The sequence below is a fragment of the Brassica rapa genome, chromosome A09 (assembly GCF_000309985.2).
Source record: "Brassica rapa cultivar Chiifu-401-42 chromosome A09, CAAS_Brap_v3.01, whole genome shotgun sequence".
NCBI classification, from domain to species: domain Eukaryota; kingdom Viridiplantae; phylum Streptophyta; class Magnoliopsida; order Brassicales; family Brassicaceae; genus Brassica; species Brassica rapa.
In genome coordinates, this window is record NC_024803.2 from 30,548,836 (window position 1) to 30,570,935 (window position 22,100).

The following is a 22,100-nucleotide window of genomic DNA, read 5'->3' on the forward strand; positions in this document are numbered from 1 at the left end:
TTTAAAGGTAGATCTATTATTTTTAGATATGTATTTTTGTGTGTTCTGTAAAGGTAGATTTATCTAATCTTCCATTCATTTTTTCTGTTTTTAAGCCATTTGAACGTTTTTGAATATGCAGGTTTTTCAGATCTGGATTTAATATGCAGGTTTTTCAGATCTGGAAGACTTTTGGGACGACTTACTTGTTAGTCGTCTGGACTTCCTAAAAGTCGTCTGGACTTCCTAAAAGTCGTCTGGACTTCTTGGAAGTCGTCTAGACTTCTTGGAAGTCTTCTGACAAAGTCGTCTGGACTTCCTAAAAGTCGTCTGGACTTCCTGTAAAGTCGTCTGGAAGTCGTCTGAACTTCTTAAAAGTCTTCTGGCAAAGTCGTCTGAACTTCCTGGAAGTCGTCTGGACTTCTTAAAAGTTGTCTGGTCTTGTCTACTCAAGTGGAATCCTAGCTTGTCATTGTAGATAAATGATCTATAATAGTTTTGTTTGTGGTCTGTTTTGTGAATTGCATGTATACTCTTTTAGTTGTGAATTTTTTGTAAAATCAGTAATAGTGTTTTCCAAGATGTATTAAATGTGCTAACAATGTGTTTACACATTTACAAATCAATGAAATAATAGACTTCAGTAGCCTTTTTCTTATCTTTGGATCTCTCATATGCAATAATAAACTCCAATGGCCTTTTTCTCATCATAATAAACAAGAATGTTGGTAAGAGATGGAAACAAACAATAGTAACTAGTCAAAGCATATCATATTTTTTATAAGTTTGCATTGAAAAACTTAGTCAAATTTAGTAAAACTAAGGGAGAGAACATATTTTGTAAATATGAGTTTTACATATCTTAAAGTTACTTATCACTCTTAAAAATACAAGTTATTCAAAAACTAACGTAGAAGACTTAAAAACTAGTGGAGAAGACGCGGACGACTTCAATCTAAGCTGTCTAGACGACTAAACTATATGTCGTCTGGTCAACGCAGAGGTTATTTTTGCAATTGACTTTGAAATCTGTTATTTCGGACGACTGAAAGTTAAGTCGTCTACTATTGTTTGGTTAAAAAAAACTCCAAAAAAGCTAGACGACTTACATTTCAGTCGTCAGAGGTTAGTTTTGCATTTGACTGGATTATTTCAGAAGTTTGACCTTTTGGACGACTTACATTTCAGTCGTCTAGTGAAAATTAAAATAATAATATTTTTTTAAAAGTAGACGACTTAATCATAGGTTAGTTTTGCAATTGAAAAAAAAACTTCAAGATTTAATTATATACAGACGACTAATAATTCAGTCGTCCACGAGACGACTGAAATGTAAGTCGTCCAGGATTTACGAGGTTTGACCAGAATCTCAGAAAAAGTCCTGGACGACTTACAATTAAGTCGTCTGGTGGACGACTGAATTATAAGTCGTCTGTGTATAATTAAATCTTGAAGTTTTTTTTTCAATTGCAAAACTAACCTATGACGACTTAACTTTAAGTCGTCTACTTTTAAAAAAATATTATTATTTTAATTATCGCCAGACGACTGAAATGTAAGTCGTCTGGGGAAGTCAAACTTCTGAAATTATCCAGTCAAATGCAAAACTAACCTATGACGACTGAAATGTAAGTCGTCTAGGTTCTTTGGAATTTTTTTTGAAACCAAACAATAGTAGACGACTTAACTTTCAGTCGTCTCAGGTTACAGATTTCAAAGTCAATTGCAAAAATAACCTCTGCGTTGACCAGACGACTTGCAGGTAAGTCGTCTACAGCCAGACGACTGAAAGGTAAGTCGTCTACAGCCAGACGACTTCCCAAGTAAGTCGTCTGACGAACAGATCTGGAAAAAAACTTGATGTCATACTTTAAATTGGTGAGATAAGTTCCTTAGCATACATAAGGCTTCTCCAAGCACACATAATCACAAACGAAAGTCACCCACCCATAATCGTTAGCATCTATGACTCTATGAACCATAAAAATTTTAGAATCAAAATCTTGGGGTTTTTTTAGCTCATTGTGGAGAGAAAGTGAGAGATATGTTGTGTTTAGTTCACAAGAATGGAAAAAGAAGAAGGGTAAATCGATTTTGGGAGCATTAAGAGCTTCAAATTGGTTGTTCATGGTGGTTGTGGTATTGATGACAATGGCAATCTTGTAATTACTTGAAGATGATGAGGGTGAGAGAGTAAAAATGTCATTTTCGGAAAAAAAAAAAATTGATGGCATTTTCGTAAATTATATGAACTTGTGGGGTGAATAGGGCAAAACCAATTTTCAAAAAAAAAAGGAGGTTAGTTTTATGTTTGACTTTAAGTTGTAGGTCAATTTTGCAAAAATCCCAAATTTGCATTCTTTCTTTAAATAAAAACTACGAAGTTACCTAATATAATTAACATATATATGGTAATTAATGATTATGAATAATAAAGATTTGATAATAATTTTTGCATTCTTCCTCATTTTTTGTATAATATTATATTATTAATAAAATTAAACAATCACATTAACCATATAATAAAAAATTAGATTTTTTCTTATATGTTATATTTTGATTTTTTTTAAACGAATTTAAATTACAAAAAATGTTAAAAATCTCTTTGAAAATTTTGTGATTTGGTTTAAAAATGACTTTAAATTTAGTTCAACCTATTGTTTTTCTTAAATAAGCTTTAAACAGTTTTTAATGATTAACTAAATAGGCCACATGCATAGTAAAATGTGTTTTAGTTTAAAAATTGTAGCATACCCAAAATCAATATAAACTATCATCATTTTTCGTTAAAATTTTGTCACAATAAAACTATAGGGTTGGGCAAAAGAACTGAATCCAAAAAACCGAACCAAGGTTGATGCAAAGAATAATACTAAACTTTAACCAAAATTGGTTAGATATCCGAATAGGTTCAAAATTTTGGTATCTAGAGAACCAAAACCAAACCCGAGCCAAACCTTAATATTTTAGGTATCCGAAAATATCCAAACAATATTTATATACTTAAATATATTCATTCTTTTTAAATTTAGTATCTAAAAGAATATAAAAAATATATAAGAAGTTTTTAAGTTGTCCAAAATACTTGGAAATATAAGCAAATAGTTATAGGTACATGTTTAAAATAGTTAAACGATACTTATAATACCTAAAGTACTTAAAATATCTATTGATTTTCTATCCAAATATTTAAGCTAAACCAACTTTTATGTTAATTTTGAGTATTTTAGCATACATTATTCAAATTTATATGTTATATATTATTTTTATTTTTAGATTTTGAAAATTTTAAAGTATATATGAACTTTAATTTTTGAAAAAAATTTAAATAAGTTATCCGAATCTGAACCAAACCCACAAAAATATGAATTGAACCAAACTCTTAAGGATCCGAATCAAACCAAATTGTACTAATCAAACCAAATGGTACTGAAATATTCACTTCTAATCAAATGTTAAAAAAAAAATTATCGATAACAAAATATATATTATTTATAATATTTAAATATAATATATTTTTAAAATAGTTCACTATGCGCTCGGATTATCATCTAATAGAATAATTAACATCAAAAACGGTTGAGAAACATTTGATCATGGTTTGTTTCATTTTCGGTCTGCAAAATCTGATTTTACCGGGACAAAATCCCAGGTTCTGAGCACTAAAAATAGTCAAATTCTGATCTAGTGTGAATAGCTCCGGAGGAGAATAGCAACAACACATGTGCTCTGCTTTTGTAGCGCTTTCTTCTTCTCTCTCTTGAAAAACAAGGCATGGGCTATCCAGGTCTTTCACTTTCGTTGACTTTTGTCTCTTCGTTTCTCCTCCTTTTTTTTCCTTCTGCTCTTAATTTTCATCAAACCCTATTTTGTTTTGGTCTGAAAATCCAAGCATTGCTACCTCTTCTGCATTAAAGGAGGTGGCTTGTTATGTCTGTTGTTTAGGGTTCTTAGAAAAAATTATACCCAAAAACTTAGGAATAGGTCATATGATGGCCAATTAGACGTTTATAGCCAATGGGTTTTAAACACAAGTGGTGTATTGGGCGGCTTTTAGTGGTGTGACAACTTTAGGTGACCCACAGCAGTACTTCTTTAGCCCATTGGTTTGCAACTAATAGAAGAAATTAATATCCAGGGTTTAAACAATTTTAATAGTCTATTACCAAAAATCAAATCTGATACGTGATTTGATTCATATGTCCACTTTATAGATCAGCATCACATCGTTTTCAATTCCATCACAAATGTGTTTGCAGTGTCAAGTTCTATGAGTGAATTTGTTTTTGTTCACATCTTTTCTGGCTCTAGGTTTTATTTGATTTGATGACAATTAATCTAAGAAAATACAACTTATCGTCAAAAATTGCCATTTTCATAATGCTCATGTTCATTCTTGTTTTTACTTATTTTACTCTACAATTTGAGCTGATGATTTTTTTTCTATAATGTCAAATTAACTCCAAACCAAAGATGTTATCATTGTTTTTGTTTTGTATCATGCATTTGTGTCGGGGATTGAATGGATTATCTTAATTTTGTTCTGTGGGGCATTGCAATTTGCAAGTCAACGTCATAAGATGAATATTACTCCCTTGTTTTGTATCAATGGGTTAAAATTATCTCGTTTGTTTCGAAGTGTTTTAATAGCTACAAGTTTGTATATCTTGTTTTTGTTTTCTAACGTATTTTGTAATGACCAAATTGTTATGGCTGAGTACAAAAATGAATATGTTGTAATACCTTCAGATATTATCTGTCCGGTTATGCGAATTGATTTATTATGTATATAGACGATAAATTCCAACAATGGATATTAGATTGCAGCGTACATAGGGGTGTCAAAATGGGTTGAAATTAATGGGTTGACCCAAACCAAACCAATCCATGGTTCTAATGGGTTAACAATTTGGATGTTAATGGATAAATGGTTTTTATGGGTTAATGAGTTTAGTGAGCTGGATTAATATTGGTTTGGATCAAAATGGTTTATGGATTATCCAATCCAACCCATTTTTTCTCACATAATTTTTTAGTCTCTCTCTCTCTTTCTTCTCTCACGAGACGCTCTCTCTTTCTCGATCTCACGAGACCTTCATCATCGATCACGACATCGATCAACCCTTTTGGGTCATTGCTTTTGGGTTATCGATCGCAACACATCAACTCATCTTCCTTGTGAGTCAAACTCTATTTTTTTTTCAATTTGGCTTTATGGGTCACTGATTTTGCTGATTTGGGATCAATTTTGAAGTAAACTTTTCTGGGTTTGAAAGTGACTTTCATGGAAGGATTGTGTCATTGTTTGGTTTATTTATTTGTATTGATGTACCTTTGTTCTTCTTGAGTGATGATTGAAGCTATTCATGTTTAGTATCCGAGTCTCTTTGTGATGTTTTGATTGTAGAATGAGTTTTGAATGTTGCTCTGTTTCAGATCTTCACTACCAAGGAGGCCAAACACTGAGTATCACCACTACTCTTCCACCAGCGTTGTAAGTTGGATTGTATTTGAGTTTTGAGTTGTGATGTCTTTGTATATATATCAAATTGGCTTATTTGATCATGCGTATGATATTTTGGGTTATACTAGTCACTTTTTATTGGAAAATGACTATACTTCAAAATATAGTTTCTGGTTTGATATTTATATATGCGTATGATAAGGTCTCTACTTGAGAAATTTGATATGCATGAGTCTTAAGTGTGTCATTCTCGTTGGTTTTATTGCGATACTATGATTCTTTCTTTGGTAGTGGCTGTTGTGTCCTTAGGGATGTTAACATGGGTAGTTACCCATGGGTTTACCCAAACCCACTAATAATGGGCTGGGTTTTTACCCATCTAAGATTAATTGGGTCAACCATGGGTATTAATTTTAAAACCCATATTTATGTTGGGTAAATACAAAAGGGTAATGGTGTACCCATGGGTTTTCAATTATATATATAGATTTTTACCATTTTAATTAAATTATATAAAAATTGCAAAAACGTTTTTTTCCATCAGAACCAAAAAATGATTTTTTTCGCAAAAACCCTAAAACTAATATTTCTAACAGAAACCAAAAACGAGTTTTCCCGCTGAAACCGAAAAATCGAGTTTTTCTACCGAAACCACAAAACTTGTTTTTCCGCCAAAACCATAAAACTAAGTTTCCCGCCAAAACCGCAAAACTGAGTTTTCTCACCAAAACTGCAAAACTGAGTTTTCCCGCTAAAACCGTAAAATCGAGTTTTCCGACTGAAAGCCCCAAAATCGAGTTTTTCCGCCAAAACCGCAAAAGGTGTTTTCCCGCCAGTGCCGTAAAACTCAATTTTCCCGCCAAAACCGCAAAAACCGAGTTTTCCCGCCAAAACCGCAAAAAAATGAGTTTTCCCGCCAAAACCGCAAATGAGTTTTTCCGCCAAAACCGCAAAAAATGAGTTTTCCCGCCAAAACCGTAAAACTGAGTTTTTCCGCCAAAACCGAAAATTGAGTTTTCCCGCCAAAGACGAGAAACCGAGTTTTTCCCCCAAAACCGCAAAACCGAGTTTTCCCGCCAAAATCGAAAAATCGAGTTTTCCCGCCAAAATCGAAAAATCGAGTTTTCCCGTCAAAGCCGAAAACCGAGTTTTTTCCCAAAACCGTAAAAACGAGTTTTTCCATCAAAATCAAAAACGAGTTTTTCCGCCAAAACCGCAAAAGCGAGGTTTCCTGCCAAAACTGCTAAACTTCAGAATAAATAAGATAATACTTTGGGTACCCACGGGTAAACCTATACCATATTGGGTTTATTTTCTGGGTTTGGATTTCAACCCTGATGTTTCTGGGTTTTTGCAGGTTGGGTATAAACTGGGTTGGGTTATTTGTGGGTTGGGCTGGGCTGGGTTATTTTACCCTACGTTAACATCCCTATGTGTCCTCAATATAATTCAACAAGAAAAGCACTTGTGAAAATCCCTTTTTGAAACGAGTTTCTTTTTGGATTCTTGTTATGTAAAGTGTTTTACACCTTGGATGGTAAATGAATAGTGTAGCTAATGATTGTTACAGTGAGTGTTTCATCAAGCAGAATATTCTCTATCTCTAAATTGGTTCTTTGAATGTTGTATTTCTTCTAAGAGATTTTAAGATATGAGTTTGCACTCAAATGGTTGATTTTGTGTTTTAGGTGAAACAATGGGCAGACATAACAAGAGAAGTGAACGAAATGATGAAGTGGCTCGATTGGAATTAGAGACTTTTGTTTGTGTTCTATTACCAAACGACCATAGTTCTTGTTAATGTGTAATGGTGGAGACTAGAGAGGCAATCTTGTTTTTCTTGTTAGACATTTGATTTTCTGTTAATTCAAATATTTTGATGAGTTATATTATATAACTAGAGAAAAGAAAATTATATAATTTGCTAATTTTTTATTAGCATTTTTAATTATTAAATGTTAGTAAGTTGATGGTAATATTATTGTGATATAGTAAATATTTGTAAATTATGTTTACTAATACTATTGTTAATGAGTCAACCCAATAAAACCACTAACTCATTAATTTAAATGGGTTATGGTTTAACCCAATCCATTTAGTTAATGGGTTGGTTTAACTCATGATCCATAAACTGCTCAATCCATTTGGGTTTGGATTGGATTGGGTTGGTTTACCCATATTGACACCCCTAAGCGTACATCAACGTATCCAAAAATTTGTATAGAAATTGGATTTTATGAGAGGACAACAGTGGCAGAAACATCACATGAGCCTCATACACCCTACCTCATAAAAATTGTAAGAGCCTTGTGGGTTTTGGACAAATGTTCATGTTTGTATCGATCAGATAAATCTGTAACATGTTTATATTTGTACAAATCACCAAATGTTAAAATTTGGTATGATAAATTGATAATACCTGTTTTGGGTCAGGTTCAAGTGTACTCTTCACTTCAAATGCTTCTCTGCGTCAAATTTATGAAAGTAATATATAATATTTGACCAAATAAGTTGTTTTTCTTCCTTTTAAATAAAAATTTCCAACACCTCTATTTGCTTGTATTTTGTATATTTTATCATATACTGATGAATTTAAAAATAAAACTAATTTCATAGTTTATATCTATTTAGCAATGTGCAAAATAATAAGATACTAACTTATTTCCATGCTATACAGTTTTATTTATTTATATAGGTGGTTTGTTATAGTACTTTAAAAGTTAATTTTTGAGATATCGCTTTGAACCAAGAGAAAATTCTACCACAAAAATATTTAATATCTCTAGGCTAGTCTTTCACAAATGTTGTGATTGTGAATGTATAAGGATCCAATAGAATCTAGAAGATATCAAAACATCTCAAATACTATATCATATACATCTGAGTGATTTATATATATGTCTATTGTATTATCATTAATTTTAAACAGGTTAAAGTGTCACTTACATGATTGTAGATAGTGTAGTAAATATAGTTCTTTCTAATATACCCTCTCATCAATCTCTTAGTAATATAATTACTGTCATTGAAGTGAGCCGACATGCGGACAAAATACCTATGTAACCTCTTAAACTAGTTGTGTTTTAGTATGATTTTATGAATCTATGCTAAAATGCTTCTTCTTTTTATTTTCATGTGTTGGCGTAGAGTCGATTTCGTGGCAAATAATTTCCTTTTGAGAGATCGACTAAATTATTGTATTTAAACTAACCAACTAAGAAGTAGAATGCAATCGGATTTGATCTCGAGGAATCCTGATCCTACCTACATCCAACCTAGTTATGTAAGACAGTAAGATGCCACACACAAACACATGTATTCGATCATAAACAAATGATTTATTAATAATATTTAAACAAAATTAGGGAGATTCTCTGCGTCATCCGAACTCCAAGATCGTGGTTTAGTAATAATAACCAGAAAATTTCTGGAATATCGTCCTTACACTGTTCCACAAGTAATTGAATATATGTAAATATGTTTTTATCAATATACTGTACTGTATATGCATTTGAATTATGAGTATATTTTGTTTGTTAATGAAAGGAAAAAAACAGAGATTGCGAGAACACATGTCATGTTTTAACATCTCGGGGATGGGTTAGTTTTATCGTTATATGTATTTGACCGTCAACAATGTGTGGCTCCTCGAATCGATTTTAACCTTTTAACCCATACTGATACTATGAATGTCCGCAACTATTTACTTATGACGTGATAAGCATCTTCTCGTCAAAATCTTGACATTGGTCGCTGGTCGGTCTAGGGTTTCCCGTTGCCAACAAACAGAGAGTTAGTTTAGAAACACAACACATGTTTTAAGATATAACTTAGTACTACCAAGCTAGTAGTAGCCAGTTAATTCATTCATATTTATTCGATGTTCAATCCGTTTGTTTTTTCTGAAAAGTATTATGTAGAAAACTAAAATTTTGTTGTTTTTAATGTTGTGGTTCAAAGGCATAAATTAAGAGATGGTGTGGTTCCTAATTAATAGGAAAGCTACTGATCTCGGACTGCGTGTAAGGATAGGTCAGGTCATTAAAGCATGCATATGCATGTTGTATTAACTCCCCCGGAATTAACCGCATAATTCTTTCAGATTTCTCTTCCAATCAAACCCTCAAGTCTCGTTCCAATTTCTGACTTGGACGACTCAAAATAGTCTAATTTATATTCAGTTTCTATAGTGTTTTAGAGCTTTAAATGTGTGTTTCAACAAGCTAAGTTACTTTAGGTTATATGTGTGTATAATCAATGTGTATCCGAACCTGAATCAAATCGGTAGCTTCCAATTGGATGCTTCTTTTCATAGTAATCCAAGATGTTGGTTTAGTCTTTGGTACAAGTTATTTGTCATGTAGCTTTGGTTGGGATTATTGTCAAACCAAACATGTACATACTACTTTCAAACTGGATTGATGTCAAACCAAAATTAAAATTAAGCCAATATAAGTCTAATTAGTTGGACAAAATACATATTTTGTTGTTTAGCTAATTTTTAAATATATATATATATATATATATATATATATATACATTGAAATCGTTATTTGCTCAAAAATAAAGATAAACCGTAACAAACCAAACATCTACCACATGATCAACCGAAAAGTAATCAGACAATCCAGTTGATAATCAACACCTAACTATACATCTACTGTCTACCACATGATACATGAAATTCATTTTTATAGGTATGATATTTTAAATTAATTTAGAGTTGTCGAGTGTAATGTTATCCCTTTATGCAAAAAAAAATGTAACGTCCAATAGGGCTGGGAAATTGGGATCTCAATCGGGTTTAGGTATTGGTTCATTCGGATTTTGGATTTTTAGATTCATGAATTTTAGCCCATTCCAATATTATAAAAGTTCGGGTTTAGTCGAATTCGATTCGGTTTGGTTACTTGCCCGACATCCGATTGAATCCAAAATAGTTTTGATTTCAGATATTAATCTGTTATCGGTTCCAAAAATATTGATTTGTATTTGACTGAACTTAATATATATCCAATAATTTCAATAAATTTTTTTGCATGACTTCCTCAAACCATATTGTTTTTCTTCAAAATCACTTTAGCATACTTGTCTTCTATCAACCATACGAGACTCTTCTTTGAACTATAGTAACAACATCAGATAAAGCATGACAAACCAAAACCTTGTACAAACGAAAATCATACATAATGAAACGTAAACAAATTAAAATTAAAACTAGTAACTCTATAAACCTAAGAAACACTATTAAAACTTTTAAACCCACCGTTTAAACTTGAGAAGCAAACTTATCCATAATTGAGTTTCAAATTCAATTGTCAAAATATAAAAATATTAATATTAACCAAATACCAAAAATATGTATTAAACTAAAAATTTGAGTCAATTATTTTTATATTAGATAATTATTTGTGATGTTTAATAATATTTTAGTATATTTTGGATATATACTAAAAATTAAAATTATGTTCGGTACAAGTTTTTCTTTGGGATTTTGAAATTTTTGGATTCTACCGGATATCCATTTAGATTCAGGTTCGATTCGGATAAAATCCATAATCCAAAATACCATAAAATAAGATCTATTCGGTATTTATGTCAAGTTCGGATAGGTTAGGATTTATTTTTATCGGACTGGTTCTGATTTTGGGGTTCGGTTTATCTGTCCAGCCCTAACGTCCAACATGATCCGTATGGTGGTTCAACATCTTTGGTATTCTTTTTTTTTTTTGGTATATTCGTGTACCAACATGTCTTACATTCCCTTGATGATATCGACCAGCGTAAAAATAAAATTATATATATAAATCATATGAATGACCGTAATTCTTTTTGTGTTCTCTTCGTATTTTGTCTTCGTTATACATAAAAACAAGAAAACCAAACATTTTCTTCAGATATATGGATACATGTTTTACATCAAACATGTATGTATGAAGAGCACAGTTATATGTGATCAAAACCCATACAAATCTTTCTTAAAAAAACATACAGATTCCCATAAATAAGTGTAAGTATGAAATGAGAAAGAATTGGAGAAAGAGAAGAAGAGAGAATAGTGATTAAAAGAGACAAGGAAGTAATACATATTAACGTGGGGATGCAATGTTGAGGCTGACAGAGAGAGAAGGCAAAGAGGGACGGTGTCGTTGGCGATAAACACAGATTTTGCCATTTAAAACCCCACTTGATCCCTCTTCTGCTTCCCATGGCCCTCTCTCCTTTTCGGTGTCACTTTCGCTTCTATATAATTCTCTGTTTTGTTCTCATTTGTTTAGTCTACTCGGATGTGTAGATCCAAAAATAGTGCACTGAGTTAATTCTACCAATTTGCCCGATTTTGGAAGGCTCTGTAGCACCGAGGAGTGACTTTGGTTTGGTTTTGAATCTTGATAGAGTGCGCATTTGTTAAATGTTATAACCACAAAGACAAAGGGTTTAGCCGGTTGCGTCTCGATCTCAACTGAGTTTTGGTCCAATATTATCTGGATAAGTGATGCCTTTTTGGCAGTGGATAAAAGATGGCTGCAAAGTTTTAAATAATGTTAAAAGACCATCTGATTCTAAGTTACTAACTCATCATGAAGAATCTGCTTATGAAATTTTGCTCTACTACAACACCTCTATATGGCTCATATGCACTAGATATTTGGATCGCCGGCAGAACCAACATTATATGAGGTCCTAGCGTAAACAGTTCTTTTTTGAAATTTTCAATAAAACAAATAGAAAGTTGGTCTATCTTGGTACGAATTTATCACAACCACATATTCAGATAGACTACAAAAACCTATTTGGTAAAAAAATTATCCCAAAAACTTAATAAGACCGGTGGCCTGAAATAATAAATGTTTGCACATAATATGGAGCCACATCTAAGTGCATTAACCCTTATCCGCATACTGGTTACCTATATGGCTATATGTTCAATATTGAGAGAAAAATGTGGAGCTTTGAAATCTCAATAATGGCTATTAAGTTGAAGTTGAAACTATTATAATACATCACTACACCATGTGAATAGCTCGATAGAAAAAAAAACGTGAAGTGGAACAGGATTACAGGAATAAGGGAGATTTTTTTTTTTGGGCAAAGGGATAAGGGAGATTAAGTTGTAACAAACAAGACGTTGGTCTCGTGAGAAAGTATGGCTAGAAGCTTACCCAAATAAACAGTATATTTTTGTACTTAGCGCTAATGAGAGAAACTGAGAAGAGAAAATAATTAAATAGTTGAAAGCTAGGATACTCTTGTTAAAAGAAACACAGCCCACACCCTCCCTCCATGCACTTGTCTCTTCTTCATCTTCTCTCTCTTCATAAATTTTCATTATAAAAACACATCCACTTTGCTCTTCCCTCTTCAACACAATTTTCATCTTCTCCACTCTCATTCTCTTTCTCTCTCTGACACGTAACTAACTATCCTTCCTGGATTCCTATCTTCTCCGCACACACACATACAAAACACAAAGACACTTAATATACATTGAGAAAGAAGATGTCGAGCAGAAGATCATCACGTTCAAGACAGTCATCAGGGAGCTCAAGAATCTCTGACGATCAGATTTCTGATCTTGTAACAAGGCTCCAACACCTTATCCCTGAACTCCGCCGCCGCCGTTCTGACAAGGTATATACACTTCAAACATCTATTTGTAAATCTATCTTTCTTGCAAATACAAACAAACATATGTTCCTTGTTTGTATGGATATATAATTAAGTTAGCACATGGACTTAGAAAGTTCAAATGAAATGGAAACATTATATAGTGCATATAACTAATTAATATGCATGGTGAATTCCAATGCCGTCTAGTGTAAAATACATGTGGCCTACAGTTATCTATCCGTAGATAAAGTAACATTAATTCACAGCCTCATTTATGCATATATACTAGTATCTCTTTTGTTCCTTGAATGCTTTATTTTATGAATTTAAATTCACAAGTTGGTGGAGTGGGACTAAGTTTGTTCCCTTCCTACTTCCAAGTACCTTAACTCCATGTCTCCCATTACTCTTCTCTACCTAAATACTCACTATAGTTCTACATATAGACGATAAATAGGATTTATTAAATACTGGCCGTTTATACCGTTGTGCACATTGAAAGTGGTAATCATGAGAATATCTTTGCACACTGAAAATGGTAATCATGAGAATATCTTTCTACTTAGTTAATTTTCAAGATATATACGAAATTTTTAGATAAATTCCATTATAAAAGTTTCTTATATGGGTATCTCACAATATATATATATATATAAGAATAATTAAAAGGAAGAGAGTGAGAAGTTTTTAAATGATTTTCTTTTGAAAAAACTCATGAAATACTAGTCTTTTGTAAGAAGTTTTTATTCATAATGATCAAGATGTTTTATATAGGATAGAAAGTAACTGCATATGTTATAAAAACATTTTATCATGTACGTACTTTTTGTGAATATCTAAATGATCGTTATTTTGTACTCTAATTGACAATATTCTAATAAAAATTAATGGACAGGTGTCAGCATCTACGGTACTACAAGAGACGTGCAACTACATCAGGAACTTGCACAGAGAGGTTGATGATCTAAGTGACCGTTTGTCGGAACTCTTGGCTACGACGGACGACAACAGCGCGGAAGCAGCCATCATTAGGAGCTTGCTTAATTACTAATATTCTCATAAATTATCTGAGAACTATTATAAATCATCTATTGTCGCCAGGAAATTTATCTTATTATGATTATGAGTATTTTGTTGCCTTCTACTTCAAATGTTATGATATATTATAGGCCAACTCATATATTATATATAATACATGGTTTATGTATATATGTGTATAGATCTTAATTCTATGCGCGCGAGGATAGTAGTCTGTGTATCACGAGCCTCTTATATTTATGATTAATGACAGTGCATTTCCTTAAGATTACTAATGATCAAATGTTTGAATTTTGTTGCAAATAAATATAATTATGCTTGCACCTTTGGACGTCTGTTCTGTATATATTCAATATAAAACGTGTAGAAGTTGTGAATGAATTTTTTTTTTGTAACAAACTGTGATTGAATTTAAATTGTTTAAAATATGATAGAAACCCGACGAAGACCTCGATGTTTTCGAGGTCGTTTAGTTTGGATTATCTTATTTTCAATTTTATTTATGGTGTTTGGTATGGTTGTGCCACTTTCTTTAAATCCTCTTGCGTGTGATCATTTTCTTTTAGTACAAAAAATGTAAATGGCATTTCAAGAAATGAAAGATGAGGATTACAAATAGGGATTAACTAATTACAAACCTCAAAAGTTCGGTAACCAAAAAAGGTAAAAAAACATAGAATCAAAAGACAATCCATACTTCATCCGTTCAGCTTGGTAGCAAACAGGAAAAAAATAACCTATATAAACTTGAAGCACTTGAATGAGATGTCGAGTGATACTGGTATGAAGGAGAAACCCAAGAGAAAGTGGCAACACAACAAACAAAGCGAGAAAGAAGCTGATTCAGCCTGTCACCTGAAGCCAAAGACCATTCCTCTCGGCGTCATAGAGACCCGCTTGAAGACCGCCCTCTAGTCTGAGCTGGGATATCGTCTGGAACCAAGATCGGATCGTAGATAGGATAACAGTAACCATTGAAATTGAAGCTTAATAGCGCCCAACTTTCACAACTGCGCTTAACGTCCACAACCGCACTCATCCTCTAAGCCGACAAATCGAAAGGGACAGCATCACCACTTCGAGACCTTACTACTTCCTCTTGAAGCTTTACGAGTCATGAGCACAATAAAACGAACACATTCCTTAACCAGAACTGCTTGACCTGCAACTCAAATTCAAGACCACAAGCATCACCATATCTGAAGTGGTGGGAAATGATCTTAACGGAAAGACGGCCTTGAAGACCCGACTTCTATAGAGCTTAGCACATAACTCAGCTCCCGTCAAAGACCCGTGAAACTGACTCACGAGCCAACCCATCACAAGTAGTCCACTCAGTTAGGTGGCAGGAGCGACCACGTACGTAGATCTCTCCGGCTACTCCCAAGCAAAGCCTAGGCGCGACAAAGCACATCTCAGGAGTCAGGAGCAACCTCTCGGACCGGCCGTACAGAGTAGTGATATTCGTCATGTATTATTTATAACACGTTTTGACTCGATAATGACCGTAATAATTAATAGCGAGATGTATTTAATAGATAAACCTTATTTTGAGATGTAAGCATACAGGTTATTTTAAACTTTATTCACTGAAATTTGTATCTCGTGAAAACACGAAACTAAGTTTCTAATATATATATTCGTACTTAATAAAGCATGTAATGCAAGAAGTTCGTATATCTTGATATATACAGGCAAAATTATTGTGCCTGGAAGTTAAATATGTATCAATTCTATTTTGTTTTGGTCACTAGTTATTTCTATATATAAGCCCAAAATACTACGTGCTGGTCAGCTGGTGTGCATAGTTTATCTTGGAAGAGTTAAAAGCACGAAGAAAAAATAAAATTGACTTGAAGAAATGTGATAATGTGAAACACGTTCATGAGATGGTGTATCACGTTTTTAATGATAATATCTATTTTTTCTTTGTTTAAATTATTAGAAGACATTTACGTAGATTGTTACCTACAGTGTTTCTGATACTCTGATAGCTTAAATGGGTTTTCATGAAACAGCGAATCCACCAAAAATAAATATAGAAGACGGAAAAGGATTGGAACTGACTAGAGAGTTCCAAAGATGTAAAAATAAATGAGCCGTGGCCCAAAGATGTTAAAACGAGCCTTTGATCGTTTCCTGGCTAGTGTTCTTTTGATTGATGGAATGTAATATGTACTAGGCAGCAATAGAAACTAGACTTTTTTTTTTTTTTCCGCCAAGGATATTTTTTATTAAAAAGAAGGGTACTAAGCCCAAACACATATTACAAAGCATAAGCCCACAACAGCAGGGCAAAGATCGACCAAACCTAATCGGGCCTACAGCCCAACCAAACCAAGCCACACCTAGACGGGCCGGACGTCTCTCTTTTGGCCCACGCGTGAAGGAGCGGGGACACGTGTTAGAATTTTACATCAGCGCTACACGCGTCTCCTTTGCTCGACTTGACCCGTCACCGCTTCGAGAAGCCGCCGGAACCAGCCACCGAAACCCTCGTTACGCCGGAGCTCAAACCCGCAGAGCCTCCACCGAAACCACTTTCCTTCAACTTTCTGACCTCTCTGCGGAGAGCTTCATCGACCTCATCAAGATCTCATCCGCCTTAAGAGAGTCGCAAGCCACAAACCTCATAAACCCGATCCAACAACAAGACCACCTTTTAGAACCGCTAGAGCCGGCGACGCAAGACTGTGTGAGCCTTCACCCCCCGGAGACAAGACCGGCGCGGCGATGCTGAATAAGCCAACCACCACCCGGGAACAAGAACCGGCAACGACAGAGCTTTAATAGCCTCTACCTCCCGGCTAAGAACTATTACCATGCAAGACGACTACGCCATACTATCCCCTCCACACGACCGCGCTTTAACTCCAGTAACCCAGCCACCGTTGAAGGCGATTCACTCCTCGAGTAAACGCCTCCGGAAGTGGATTAAACCAGAGGTCAAGCAAAGCAGATCGGGGAGAAGACAAGGGAGAGACACAAAAACAGATAACTTTAACGGAGAAACAAGAAACAAAGGTCTCCGGCGACGGCACGCGTGCAGACGCGCCGGCCGTTCACCGGAGACCAAAACGAGATCTACTTTCTCTCTCTTCTCTCTCTTCTCTCTACTACTTGGTATAAAGGGGTCTTCTATTTGATAGTTTCAATATATTTATTTTATTTTCCTGTGATTATATTAGAAATCCGGAAACATCTAAAGGAAAATACAAAAGAAATGGCACAACAAAAGATGAACGCTGAGTTTATGATTCCGAAAATTAAGGGAAAGCTCGACTTCAGCATCATACGCCGCAGATTCCTGACTAGACTTTCGATTACACAATACACATAAACCAATTGTAGGCGAATGCACGTTAATTAGTCAAAAAAATATCATGTTTCCACATGATGTTTCTTTTGCTAAAATTCCAGATGATGTTGGTTCCGATTGTTCTCCTCTTATTGCGTTTAAGTTTCTGAATACGTTTCTATGTTATAATGGTTGAAATTTTAAGAATAGTGGAGTATATCACAAAGCTGTATTCCTAAACGTCATAGCAACACCCCCACCCAGAACCCTAAATGTTCAATTTTAATTTATTATCATGTTCAATAAGACTTGACCAGACTATATATATGTACCTATTTGTGGCCGTGTGGGTGTGTATTTGTTTGTATGTGTCGCCAAAATTCTCTCTCTCTATCATTAATTTAATAATGTTTTAGAGAAAATGCGTTAAAAAAATTATACTTCTTATATCTTACTAAGTATTCCGTCCGCACATGCAAACATAATGCACTTACAAATATTTATTATTTGAAATCAAACCAATACAATAAATTATCATTTATATTTTCAAAAAAATTAAATCAAACATCAAATTATTTAGATTTGATAAAGTTTTCATTAAAAACACTCAAATATTTTAGAAAATATATTTATGCAAATGTTTTTACTTAATTAATATTTGATTATAAATTTTGTACATCTTAATTCAAAAATATTATAATAGAAAAATATTATTAACACAATATATAAGTATTATTTTACTTTTAAATATGATATTATGAATATAAAACTCGTTTTTAGTTATACAGTAAAATATATATAAATATTCATTAAGGGTAACAATGACATTAACTACTCTAATTTTTAACGTGAGAGCTCCGTTGCGAAAAATTACTTCGCAAATACTAGTGTGGATGGGAACATATATATATATATATATATATATATATATATTATACTATAAAACATAAGCCGGCTGTTAATTCTGAGAGTGACACGTATCATCAACTATTTCTAAATAAATTTAGTTTTTGTTTTTTATTTAAAAAATGAATTAGTTACAGAAAATTATAAATTTTCCAGCAAAATAAGCACGGTTCTTATGTCATTCTAAAAATAAAAACTATGTAACTGGAAAAGTTCTTCTGATCTTTTAATTCCTAGATTTTCTCAAAACACGACCACACTTTCACTAGATTTTTTATGTAACTTTTAACAACTAATTTGTTTTTTCTCCCACTCTTTTTTCCATAGTTTCGTTTTCTTCATTAATTTTTTTTGATGACATGTGAAATTTATTGATCATGTAAAAAAAAATAAGAATTTACATATGACTAAATAAGCCTAAAAACATTTACAAGACTTGAAAAATGATTGATCTTCTAAGTACTAGAGTGTAACTTCGAACCAACGTATTTTCAAACCTGCCAGCTTATGATCAGACTTGTAATGGAGTGAAGTGATTCTGTTGCGCACTCCCTTATCTATGATCCTTATTACTTGCTCAACTACCCAGTGTTGTGTTTCTGCTTATTTCTCTCCTTCCACAGATAGTAAATGCATGATTGGAAAAACCATTTTGAGCAGGATCTTATCCATGCTTTGCAGATTGTTTCTGCAGACAAATTGCAGCGTTTCCGACCAGTATGGATCTGTCCTGTGCCCAGTCAATCGATTCACTAGCGTATCCCAAACTTTGAATGAGTACGGGCAGGTGAAAAACACATGGTCTCTCGTCTCATCTCTTTCTCCACATAGAGCACAGCCCTGTTGTATTCCCCAACCTCTAATTATATCTCTCGTTGACAGTCTATTTCTCACTGCCAGCCACACAATAAACGAGAAACGCGGATCGGAACTCCTTGGCTAAACCAAACTTCTTTACTCCAAAACACTGCACTCTTCCTTTCTCTAATCTGATCCCAAGTTCTGGCTGACGAGAAACTGGGCTTGTGATCACCATCTGAATACTTCCAGACAGGGCCGGCTCAAATAAATTTTGGGTCCTTGGGCAAAATAGTTTTTCAAAAAAAATTTTACATATACTCTATGGATAACTTAAAAATTTTGGGCCCTTTTTTAATTTTTTTTTTTTTGAAAATCAGATCCCATTTTAACACTAATTATGCAAAAAAAAATTTGGGTCCCTGGGCCGACGCCCCCTTGCCCCTATGGCTCAGCCGGCCCTGCTTCCAGAGCACTTCATCGCTGCCATTAGAGGCATGAGAGACTTCTTCATTAATTTAGTGTAGCAAAAGAAAAAAAAAAGATACAGGTTTATGACTACTTTTTTATTCAGATTAAATGTTCTCTTCTTCTCAACTTGATATTCGTTTTTGCATGATTTACTTTGAAGATGGCAGTTGAGATTTCTCCTATTTCAGAGCTTAGTTCTTCAGAAAAAGGGAAATTAAAGTATCATCGACAGCTGAGGTAATAGTTAGTATATGATGATTCTATTATATAAAATACTTTTGAGTTACAGTTTCAATTTTTTTTTTGAGTTAGATTACTCTTTTATTTTTCTTTAACAAAAAAAGATTAATTATATTACTACCTTGTGTTCTTTTATTTTTATTCTTAAGAAAACCAAGGGGAGTTGACTGTTTAATATGGATATATATAATCATATAAAACATGGTACAACCTTAACTCAATTTGAAATATGAACGTGAGTATTTTGACCTTTTTCTTACAGTTAACCATGGAAAATTTCAGTGTTTTAAGATTTTGATTTATTATAATTATAGGGAAAAAGAAAGACTAGGTTATCTTACCATTGAGGAACATGAAAAGATGGTATATAGATGTTGCTGCGAGAACGAGATAAACGTCAATTGTTAAAAGAGGTATTTTAGTTAGTTAGAATTGTAAGTTGTTACAATTTACTAAGTGAGGATGATTGGAAGTAGCTGTAGCTTTATGTTTAATACATAAGATTGTAGATTTTTTTTTTGTGTTGTAAATAATTTTGCTGTAGGATTTTAGCTGTAGTTTTGAAAAGATTTAATGATTTATATATAAATTTACTAAAGCAAAAAATAAGTGCTCTAGGTTTATTGCTTTCTACAACAAAAAGGAAAAAAAATAATATGTAGCTTTAAAAATTCTTTACAAAGCATCATTGATAAATATTTATACTTTAAAAGTAATTTAGGTTTTTTTTAACGCTGATTTATTATGACCTTACAATTATGATATAAGAAAGATTACATAGACGATTCGACAACCGACAATACTACTTGCTTTATGAAGACCTACACCTAACTGCATCACCTGAGCCGTTCTATGAAGATCCACGCCTGGCTAGATTTACTTGTACCATGTTGAAGATCCCTTGCAAGTCTTTCCTCTTTAGTCTGTATAATTGTTTAATAAACCGCTTTCTCCGGGACTTGAAACCTGGATTTCCTGTAATCTGCAATAATTTTCATAGTCGGGGATTCGAACCTCAAACCTGAGTATAGAAGCCTTTAAGCATTAACCAATAGACTACGGTGCTTCCACAGTAATTTAAGCTTTAGAAAAATCTTACAGCACTTCTAAAGTACTTGCCAATCAGCCTATATATAATTTATGGCTTTTAGTAGAAGAAAGAAGTTTGTCGAAGTGTGGTAATGAGGCTAATTAGTTCAATAACACGTACATAGCAAAGGTAATTAAAATCAATTATGTGTATTTCCTTCTGTTTCCATAAAAGAAGAAGCAAAAGTCTTATAATACTTTTTGTTTTATGTTTGACAAACAAATTTATCATATCATATAGAAATATATAAATTCAAAATGTGCATATTTTATTGTTTTTATTCAGTCTTTTTCAAAATAATAGTTCACAAATTTGTATGGATTCTTTATCTATACTATTATTTGTGAAGTAATTTTTAGCAACGGAACTCTCACGTTGAAAGTTTTTTTTTTTGAGCAACATAAGACTTTCATTTAGGTAAAAGGTTTAGATAGAGTTCAGGTCCATAGCGAGATGGGTTGAAAGACATGCCTTAGCAAGTCCATCCGCTGGCCCATTTGTGATTTTAGGAATGTAAACAAAACGACAAGAAGAAAAGGGAGAAAGAGGCGAGAAGGATAGGTCGTCGATGTCGGCGAGAACTCCGTAAAGCTCCGTCGTCTTCCGGCGAGAGTTGATCGCTGTTGCGAGCACTTGAGAGTCTGTACGGATACAGATATGAGTGATGTTGTGAGACGCTGCTTGAAGCAAACCTTCTCTGATTGCGAGAGCCTCCCCCATGCATGGTGAAGCGACGTGTGTCTGAGCTTTTGATCCTCGATTTCGTTCCTGCACTGATTGATCCGTTGAAAGTTAGAGCGATTAATATCTATACTACCCTTAATGAATTTTATATATTATTAATTATATAATCAAAAACGATTTTTTATTAATAATATTAACTTTTTTTAAAAATAAGATAATTCTTATATATTGTGTTGTTATCTTAAGACATATTTTTCAATTATAAAATCTTAAAATAAAATATAGAAAAATTATAATAAATTAAGTAGTTAAAGTCAATGTTATCCTTAATAAATTTTAATTAAATATATATATTTAATTAAATTTTTGTTATATATATGTTACATTTAATTTTTTGAAAACATCAATAATAATTATGCTGGTTTTTGAATTAATTAAAAATAAACTAATAAATATTCGTAAAGCGATTAAGCCCATATATGCGGGAAAGACACCTAGTTTATTATCTTATTATATAAAAC

The 22,100-nt window shown here is 33.2% G+C and overlaps 1 protein-coding gene across 1 annotated transcript; it reads left to right on the top strand.

The window, feature by feature from the left end:
- The first annotated feature begins 12,008 nt into the window (after nucleotides 1-12,008).
- On the top strand, nucleotides 12,009-14,360 carry LOC103840665 (transcription factor PRE6). The gene is made up of 2 exons (XM_009117177.3): nucleotides 12,009-13,075; nucleotides 13,950-14,360. Exons 1-2 carry the CDS (start codon nucleotides 12,944-12,946, stop codon nucleotides 14,103-14,105), a joined length of 288 nt encoding a protein of 95 aa, XP_009115425.1. The 5' UTR covers nucleotides 12,009-12,943; the 3' UTR covers nucleotides 14,106-14,360.
- The last annotated feature ends 7,740 nt before the right edge of the window (nucleotides 14,361-22,100 follow it).